General features: G+C 39.6%; 1 protein-coding gene across 1 annotated transcript; it reads left to right on the top strand.

The window, feature by feature from the left end:
- The first annotated feature begins 957 nt into the window (after positions 1 to 957).
- Positions 958 to 8,227, top strand: trib1 (tribbles pseudokinase 1). The gene is made up of 3 exons (XM_056233928.1): positions 958 to 1,362; positions 1,964 to 2,256; positions 6,595 to 8,227. The coding sequence occupies exons 1-3, from the start codon at positions 1,078 to 1,080 to the stop codon at positions 7,058 to 7,060; spliced, it is 1,044 nt and encodes a 347-aa protein (XP_056089903.1). The 5' UTR covers positions 958 to 1,077; the 3' UTR covers positions 7,061 to 8,227.
- Positions 8,228 to 10,728: the final 2,501 nt, after the last annotated feature.

The raw sequence follows: 10,728 nt of genomic DNA, 5'->3' as shown, positions 1-10,728 counted from the left end.
GCAGTGCACTAATGAGCACAACATAACCCTCTGGCCTCTGAATGTCGAAATAAGTTAATCATTGCCTGGCCATGTGTTTTGATGAAGAATGAAAAATATGAATGCAACTTCCTTGGATTTCACAATGCCAAACATTCTGAGTAGGCTAAATTGTAAACATTTGAAAAGAATACAAAGGCGGTTTTGCATAAGTGTTATTTAAAACGCTTTGCATGCAGATTTGGCTGGTGAGGGAAAGGAAAGTTGATTAAACTAGCGCTTTACTATTCATCTGGAAGGTGAATGGCATGTGGCGATTGCTCAATCGTCGAGACTGCAATGAATGTGTCACTAGAGAGAGTCTGAACCGGGCGGAGTTCCAGCATTAAGAAGTCCGATTCATTTTAAAGAATCGTTTCATTCGGATTAATTAATGAATAAATGCTTCTTTTGAGACATCACTCAAATGTGTCCGCTCAAGTACGTGCTCGACATTTATGCATTATGTATGTGTGTAGGCTACTGATTCTGAAACACATTATAGTTAGGCTAATTGTCGATGTTATCGCTTTGTTTTCGATCCGGCTGTATCGATCGTGTTTTTTTATGGATTCAATATCACCCACGTCACTCACCTCACAGTTTTACTGCCAATATTCTCCATTCAGTGGAGAAACGAAGCTTGCAAGTCGATTCAAATGAATCATTCAAATGAACCGACTCGTTCGAATCGGACATCAGCTGAAAGTAGAGCTCAGAAAGCAGCATCAGTAGTTGAGTCAGACAGCCCTTCTCTCGGGCTCAGATCTACACCGGGAATATTTCACACCACACAGCTGCTTCATACTCTTTTAGGCTTTAATGTTGTCCAACAAAGCTTCAGCGGACTAATGCAAAAAACTGAAAAACAATGGATAAGAGAAACTGCAAGCCTATGACACAAACACCTTTTTTTGCATTTCACATTAATTGATAGGATTTTTGTGTCTCCCTTTGCAGAGCATTGCACATCCTTTTCTGGAATATGCTTTCGTGAAATCCGTCGGATCACTCCGGTAGCTAATATCAGTATAAACTAGCCTACTGTAGTTTGTAAGAATGAGTGTGCAGTGGATTCATAACCCGGTACCGGGGAGACACGGACACAAGCGCTTTGACACAGACGAGCCCGTGAGCAGATGTCCGCGGCTCAGCGAGTCTTCAGCTGATGCTGGTCTCCTGGGTTCCTCTCCGGGATCTCCGGTGAGCGGAGCTCCTCTGAGCGTCACCTCAGCCCATCAGGGTCCCGCTCGCATCGGCCAGTTCCTGCTGGTGCCCCTGACCGACCGACCGGGGGTGCACAGCGCTTTAGACATGGACACAGGAGAGGAACTGCTCTGCAAGGTAAACCACTGCATACTATAATGTACATGACCTATATAATTATGATCCACATTTGATTTAAACGTTTCAATAATTAGCCTATACATAACCAAAAATCTAAATATAAAGTCACCTGTTATCAGTAGCCTATTATTAGTATTATTATCAGCAAAACAGAAAAGATGCACGTAAAATACTGCAGGGCTTGTTTTAAAAAAAACAACAATTGCATGCATGTACTGTATGATCAAAAAAATCTCACAATAGCCTACACATTAAAAATGTTGAAGCATATAAATAATTGTACGCTATCAGAATCTCTGTGCAGGTTACTGGGGATGCTATCAGATTTATGATATGATCTTTATCAAGTATTTGCAAATGCACCAGCATCTGAGTCAGATATACGGGTCTGACATGATACTCAAATAGAGTGTGCATGATTATTGCTGCAAACTTCACAAGACATTCAACTTTTTATAGCATGTTGTTTGTGTTTGATCCTTACAGTATCACAGTCTCCATTCAACCTCCAGTGAACTGACTTTATCCGGTCACAATTGTAAATGTCTTATGATACTACTGAACACTTTTTTTTTTTTTTTTTTTTGGCAATCTGCAGGTGTTTGATATGGGCCAATATCAGGAGAAAATAAGAGCCTACAGCATGCTGTCAAATCATAAGAACGTTGCACAGATCAAAGACATAGTTCTTGGGGAGTGCAAAGCCTATGTTTTCCAAGAGAAGGATTTTGGTGACATGCACACCTTTGTGAAGAGCAGCAAGAGGCTTCCTGAAGACCTGGCTTCCAAGCTTTTCTACCAGGTGGTGTCTGCAGTGAACCACTGCCACCAGGTTGGCATCGTTTTGGGGGACCTCAAGCTTCGCAAGTTTGTGTTCTCAGATGAGAAAAGGTGAGAGTTACAGTTTGTGAGAGTGAAAGCAGGAGTTTTTTTTTGGGGGGGGGCAATCCAGGTGCAGTACTGTACCTCATGTATCAATGCTGTGACACCAGCAGCGTTATACTTGAATAGTGTCAGTTCTACTTTCATTAAGTTTTCGCTTCCTCACAGCTATGTGACACATCGCAGGTGATTGGTGCTGCTTCCCTAAAGACTCAATGGAACAAACCTATTAACACTCACTTCCGTAAGAGGAACGACTGGTAATCAGACCTCTGGACCCGTCAGAGATTTTTCTGTAGAAACCGAGAGTCCTCTGAATTATGCAAGTGAATTATAAAAAGCAAATGGCCTAAATAAAAAAATAAAAAATCATCCACGGTCCCCAGTGAAGGGAACGTACTGGAGCTGGCTAACCTACCTACCTATCTATATGTCTGTATATTACTTTTGATATTTTTATAACATAATATTTTACTATACCTTTTATATAAAATATTACTTGTAAAAAATAAAAAATGAAATTAAATAAAAATAAAAACTTTTATATATAAAATATTACTGTATATATATATTTAAATTAAATCTTATTTTATATATTTTTATATACAAATGTTACTTACACAAATGTAAAATATATAATAAATAAAAGTATTATATATAAAATATCACTTTTATTTATTTTATTAAATATTTTTTTAGAATTTTTGTTTTATAAAATATTTAAAAATGTATAAATATAAATAAAAACTTTTAAATATAAATTATTAATGTTTTATTTGTATTTTAACAGAGACACTTTATTTAGCATGCTGACAGCATGCTGCATTTTTGCTGTTAGACGGTTTTGCACAGTAAAACACTCTTGGAAAAGTTATGCTTTTAAGATGGTGTTTCAAAATAATACAGTTTATAAACATGACTTCGGATTATTTAATTCTGCTACATTACATCGTGTCAATGTGTGTTTTTGAATGCTAAAAGAAAGAGTAAATGCCCCCTAAGAAACGCATCCGTTTGGGGGTCAAGTGTACTCAAAACTCACCTTAATTATACAGGGATTCCTTAAAACCAGTTAGTCGACTAGTCTTTCAAGCAACCTACCGACTAGCTGATTTAGCAAATATGTAGTTTTTCACATCCCTCAGTACATACAGTAAATTCGCTATTTCTGGTGCATCATTTTACACCTGACCTTTGGGCATCGGTTTTCATTTGAGTGAATGGAAATAGACAAGCAAGTGTAAGAGGACGTAGTCACCCTTCTCTCATAGCAGCCAACGGGTGCAGCAAGATGAGTCATAGCAATGCATACAGACAGAGGGGAAACTCACCATTCAGGATCATACCCACACACTCCTGAATACGGCATCACTCGTAGGTGAGGAGCGCCGGCTGTGGCCATTGCGACACTGGCAGACTGGCGGCCTGTCCCGGCAGACGCGTCTAGCGCAGACGTAACCAGGCCATGCTGACATTTGCTGAGACCAAGCGCACAAAGAAACGTTTTTCTTTTTTATTTCACTTTGTTTGGCACCAATCAGCGTAGTGACAAGTTATGCAAACCTGCTGTTCTTACACTATCTTTCCGCAGGACGGATGCAATTTCCATAGCTGGAATAGCTTTTGCGAAATGCGGTAATGATGAGTGATGGATAAGCAACAAAAAAAGTTGAAACTGCGATAACGCAGAGATACAGTGTGTGATGGCATACACAAAGACGCTCACTGACCTGGAATGCGTCTGTAGTTAGATTGTGAAACACACACACACACACACACAAGCACGCAAACACAGGCTGGCTGGGCAGGGGCCGTTTGTGCGTCACTGATGTAACAGCGCTTTTCGTGGGTAATAAGGCACTGCCAGATGCCATAAGCGTACAGCACAGGTGCAGGAAGAACACAGTAGACCTGCAGCACAGCGCAGTGCACTCATTTGTCCTCAGTCTCTCTGTCTGTCACACACACACACACACACACAGGACTATGACTCATTCTCTCCACCTCTCTGGCAGAATGCAGTTGTGTCATCCACAAACCCCTCCAAACCGAGGCTGATAGCCAGTGATGAAACACAATAGCATGCAGAGCAGCTCATGTTTTACTGACAGGGATACCACAGACTCACGGGTCATCAGCTCTTCTGTTAATGTCCACAGGGATATTCCTAGAGTAGTAGGGGATTTGTTTCCTATTGGAAATTGAGCTAAACTTAGCCCAGAGTTTACAAGATTACATTACAGAGCGCTTCAGTGTTTATTTTACGTGTGTGCATTGTGGAAACTTTCATGCGTGCTTTTGTTTAAACAAAGATCGTAATTAGATGAGGCTCGGTCCGTCCTTTATTTATTGTAGTAGCGCCTGCTTGAGGGTCAGACCACTCTTTTCCTGGCTGTCTTTTCCGTGATTTACATGCACTGCAGTCTGTGAGCTCAACAAAAGTGACGGAGAGTTATTTCATCTCCATGCAAAGGAAGGCTTCAATACATCACTTTGTTTAGAAATGGAAGAGCAAATTCTGCAGAAAACTACGTCGATTTCCTCAGAACCGGATCTCCTGTCATGCACTGAATTATACACATACTCCACCCATTGTGTGATATTTTGTCTAATTTGATTATGCTTTCAGTTGTTGTTTTTAAAAGTGTGAGACAAGTTCAGCAAGGATGCATTAAATTGATCAGACGTCACAGTAACGACATTTATAATGTTACAAAAGATTTATATTTCAAATAAATGCTGTTCTTTTGAACTTTCTATTGATCAAAGAATCCTGAAAAAAATATGACGGTTTCCACAAAAATATGAAGAAGTGTTTTCAACATTGTTAATAATGAGAAATGTTTCTTGAGCAGCAAATCAGCATATTAGAATGATTTCTTAAGGATCATGTGACACTGAAGACTGGAGTAATGATGCTGAAAATGCAGCTTTGCCATCACAGGAATAAATGACATTTTAACATATATTGAAGTAGAAAACAGTTATTTTAAATTGTAATAATATTTCACAATATTTGTCAGGGTTCTGTCACCTCGGTCTAGTCTAGTGTGTTTCTTGGTTTTGTGACCTGTCACTCCTGTATTCTCCTGTCTTTGTCTGTGTGTATTGTTGTGTTTTTCTGTCTTGTGCTATGTCACACTCAGCTAGTGTTTCTCACTGGCTGCGTGCGTTCATGTTATCTTGTCCTGTGTGAACACACGGCTTATGAGTGTCTCTCATTAGCTGCATGTTCGTGTCTTGTTCTGTGTAAGCTCATGGCTAGCGATTGGTTATTGTTGGTCATGTGCCTGTGTGTGATTTCATGTTTGATGTGAGCACATGGCTAGCATGCCTTCCTGTGCCATGTGCTCTCTTGTCTATTGTCTGACATTAACATTTACATTACATTTAGTCATTTAGCAGACGCTTTTATCCAAAGCGACTTACATCTGAGGACTAAAGCAAGCGAGTCATCGTGAAGAGGGAAGATCGCCGCAAGAAGTGCTCAAAATACAAAGTTCAGGCATTGCTCAGAGTAGCAAAAGCCAGACAAGGGAAGATTTAAAATGGCATTACTGACCCCGCCCATCTAGTTATCTGATTATTGGTTCAGTTCGCCCACCTGTCCTCCCTCGTTACCTGCCTTGTTTGTTGTCCTATTTATTCCCATTGTGTTTGCTGGCCTGTGCCAGATCGTTGTCGCGCATCGCCGCATGCTGTTGTTACCCTGCCTGTCTGATGACTCCGGCTGTGTGTTTCCTGTCAAGTCTAGTCTGTAGTGTCCCCCCCCCCCCCCCCCCCCCATGGGGTAGTTTCTGTTTGTGTTTTACTTTAATAAACCCCATATTCCTCTGCATCCTTGAGTCCTCACCCTACCTCAACCCATGACAATATTACTATTTTTGATCCAATAAAGAGACTTTTTCAAAAGCATTGAAAAATCTTACCCAGCCCAAACATTTGAATGGTACTGTATTTTTTTTTTCTCTCTCAAATTTGACATAGACCGTTGTCTATGCACCCCTTTGCAGCTTCCTGAAGGTTCCTGAATTCCCATTTGAAAACCCCTCTATTATACAGTAGTATAACACGTGTGACCAGAAGCATGCAAAATGTGATTCATTTCCACAGGTTGATACCAGTTCTGCTCAATACCACCACGTAAAGTGGCAAAACACTTTAACGCCAACTTAAAAGTTGGGTGAAACCAAAACCCAGCCTATTCTGCAAAATTCGACACTAAAATCGGTGTAGAAAATATGAAAAAGTCTACATCTGTATAAACCAGTCTTATGATATTCTTCACAGCCACCACAACACAATAACTCCTATGTCATTGTACTAACCATGATGTGTTTGTTTTAGGACCCATTTGAAATTAGAGGGTCTGGAGGACTGCCATATTCTGTGTGGAGAGGACGACTCGATGTTCGACACGCATGGCTGCCCTGCGTACGTGAGTCCGGAGATTTTGAACGGCGGCGGGTGTTACTCGGGCAAGCAGGCGGACGCGTGGAGCCTCGGTGTCATGCTGTACACAATTTTGGTGGGCCGCTACCCTTTCCACGACCCGGACCCCGCAACCCTGTTCTCTAAGATTCGACGGGGCACATATTGCCTTCCCGATGGACTGTCTTTAAGGGCGCGCTGCCTACTTCGCAGTCTGCTCAGAAAGGACCCCGGCGAGAGACTGACCACCGCAGAGGTCCTCATTCACCCATGGTTCCACAGCCAAACGCTGGACACAGGAAACGCAGAACAGGAAGTTAACCTCAGAGAACAGACAGTGCCCCAGATAGAAATGGAGCAGGGTGAGGATCTTTTCTCCTGAGGAAACCCAATATAGCTTGAATATGGACCAAAACTGTTCGTTGTCTCGGTGGGTTTTTGTTTATGATTTGGTTTCTTATACAGATTTTGTAATAGATTCAGAAGTATACACTCATTCAAAGTACTGTATCATCTATGTCAGCTTGAAGGACAGTGCGCACAACAGCCAGTGTATTTTGAAGTCGTTTGGTGCTATAGTGAACCATTCTTGTGCTGTATGACGTGAGTGAGACTGGGCATTATGGGTCATGTGATAATGAGAGAATGTGAGAAGTGAGAATGTCAGCATGGTGACTAACCTTGGCCTATGGGCCAGACCTGTGGCTTCACTCTTATGCTGTCAAAACGAACCGTGCAGGTTGACTCACCCATTGAATACCACAGCAGCAAAGGTACATGTCTGCTTTGATAGGAGGAGAATGGCCGTTCAAACGTTAAATGTCAGTTATTGACCCTTAAAACTCTGTGTCATACAGATTCTTAAATTCAGGGAATTACCAATAAATGTTCAGAATGAGCCTCAGGACAGACACAACCCGTTACAGACAGATACAAAGTGTTCATTCATCCTGCTGTACCCTGATCTCTCTAGTCCTTCTAGTCACAGTTTCCTTACTTGAATCCAAGGGATCCTCATAAAAGCATGAGACTTCAGTATGGCAGGCCAGTTCATACTGCGGGTAAGATATGATGACTCAACAGCTGGGCGTTGGTGTAATGAAGAGGATAGGGCTATGAACCTCACTATGACTGTATGCATATCTTCACTCTCACTTTAAAGTAAAGAGAACAGTTGTACAATAGCACTACTGTAAGGGTGGAGTGTCTTCTAAAGGTCTGTTTTCTACTACCCTCGTGCTGGGGGTTGTATGTTACCTCTGAATCCAAGCATAATGGAGACATGCAACGTTTATGGTTTGTGAAAGGCTCTTTATAAGCAAAGGCTGGAGGGTATGCAAGATGTCTGTCTCATGCATGCAGCACATGGGGAAAGCTGACACGAGTCCACAGAGTTCATATTGCACTGTGAATTATGTATTTGTGACACAAACCCCAAGGCTTGACCATGAGGGTTTAATAGTTAAAATTCATTGTAGAAATGAGCATGTGTAAATATGTACATGTTAAGTGTGTGAACAAAATTGAATAAAGATTACTCTCTTATTTACATTTGTGGTGCATTCTGTGAAAAACCTATTTCTAAATGCATAACTTTTGTATGAAGCAAAATTGCAGCAAAACTGCATTTTATTCCTTGTGATTTCTTTTTCAATATTCAGATCAAATGTTCTTAAAGCCTCAAGATTATCCTTGTGAAAAAGAAGTGCATGCGCTTAATTGTATTGAATGTGTACTTGTAGTGTACTTCAAATCTTAAAAGAATACTTAAGAACTTTACTTGCAGATAATATATTAATGAAATAAAAGGCCACTTTAAGGGATAGTTCACCCAAAAATTAAAATTCTGTCATCATTTCCTCACCCTCAAGTTGTTCCAAACCTGTATGAATTCTCTCTTCTGCCAAACAAAAATTAAGATATTTTTGAATAATACGGGTAACCAAACAGTTGATGGGCCCCATTGAATTCCATAGTAGGAAAATCTTTTGTGTTCAGTTGAAGAAAGAAATTCATACAGGTTTGAAACAACTTGAGGGTGAGTAAATGATGACATAATTTTAATTTCTGGGTGAACTATCCCTTTAAGTGTACTGACAGAGAGTACACTTTCTTAACACACTTAAGTACACTTCAAAAAATATTTTGTCATGTTTTAAGGAAGTTCACTTATGTTGCTGTTGACTAACACGTCAAGTCCATGATTGTAATTTTAATTGTAGTGCAAGTGTGTGATTCAATATAACATTTAAAGCTAAGATATTTTAAATGTACTACATAGCAACTTCATTATTACAAATGTGTATTTTAAAAATTATTTAAATAAATGACATACAAGTTTCAATAGAAATTATATTAGAGGGATAGTTCAACCAAAAAAATGACAATTTTGTCTTTAATTACTCACCCTCAAGTTGTTCTAAACCTGTATGAGTTTCTTTGTTCTGTTGAACACAAAAGAAGGCATGTTAAAGAATGTTGGTAACCAGACAGTTGATGGCATGCACCCATTGACTTCCATAGTACTGTGGAAGTCAATGGGTGCAGTCAACCTTATTGTGGGGTGAACTATCCCTTCAAAATGTTTTTGTTGACCATAAATGCATTTGGCAGTACAATAGAGTAATTCAGTTACATATAAAGATCTACTTAAGTCCTGCTCAAGTGGGTAAAAATTCTGAAAATCCATTTAATTTAAAACACACACACACACACACACACACACACACACACACACACACACACACACACACACACACACACACACACACACACACACACACATTATATATATATATATATTATTTTAAGTACTTTTTTAAAAGTAGGCCTATATTTACTTCTTTTTTCACAAGGGAACTTAACACCCGGCAGCAATAAAATGTCCTCTTGTGCTAGATTGAGGACAGACTGAAAGAGAAAACTCAAAGTGCATTTTGACCTGAGAGTCAGGTAACTCCACCCCTCTGTTATGACTTCACAAAGGCTTGCGTAAGCGGCTGATTGGGTATCAACAGTGTAGCTGGAGCGTCTCCGTCATTGGACGGCTGCCAAGAAGCGTTGCACGCCATGGATGCAATTGCCAAACATGTCGGAGCCGGCCTTGGGTGACGCTCTGATAAAAAAGTGCCACTGTTCTTGCACTACTCATATTATCTTGACACTAGGCTCTCTGAGTGACATTGTGAGTCACTGCCGAGTGCCGAGTGTATGAAGTTGTCTCCAAATCAAAAGATGATGTGATGGGATAAGGTTATATTTAAGGGCCTGTTAGCAGCTTAGTTGTGATATGAAGTCAGGCTTTAGACATGGTGATAGATAAAGGGGTGTAAAGTGGCTCTGTAAGCAACTTGCGTCACAACTTGTCAACTGCACCGACTATTAATCTGCTTCAAGTGATGGTAATGCCGTCAGCCATGAACTGAAGTCTCTAGAGACTTGATTTCAAGATTTACAACAGCACTCCATGAGCCATTATGATGCACTGTATATAACTGTTGTTGAGCATTTAATCTGAATGTAGGCCTACCATTTAAACACAAATACTAAACCACATTTGCTGTTATTAATGTTTCATTGCTGATTCTACATTCCCACAACACGTAAATAAAAAGCATGAGATTCATGATGATCATATAGTGCAACTAATTCAAACTATTTGTTTCTTGTTGCATCATTTTAGAGATTTTCCATCCACAACAACTTCAAAACATTACACTAATTCTACCAAAGCCAACAAGAGTTCAAGGGAAGTGGTTGATTATAGAAAACTTTCATTCTTCTTTAATAATGTTCACAATATCAGTCAGGGGAAATATAAAAAGTTATCACTGTTGCATGGTTACCGTAAGTTTATTTGTGTTATTTTAGTATTATTTGTATGATATAGTATTTCTTATTCTATTAATATATTCTGAATCAGAATATATTAAGAAATACTATATTATACAAATAATACTAAAATTTTCTGAACAAGCTTTTATGTATATATTTTCAGTTTCCATTTTAATTTTAGTCACTCTGGGCTTTTGGCATTTTAGTTATTTTTTT

Source organism: Rhinichthys klamathensis, unplaced genomic scaffold (assembly GCF_029890125.1).
Source record: "Rhinichthys klamathensis goyatoka isolate OS25496 unplaced genomic scaffold, OSU_Roscu_1.1 h1tg000384l_1, whole genome shotgun sequence".
Classification (NCBI taxonomy): Eukaryota; Metazoa; Chordata; class Actinopteri; order Cypriniformes; family Leuciscidae; genus Rhinichthys; species Rhinichthys klamathensis.
The sequence above is the reverse complement of the archived record's forward strand: the minus strand, read 5'-3'. Positions and strand labels throughout refer to the sequence as shown.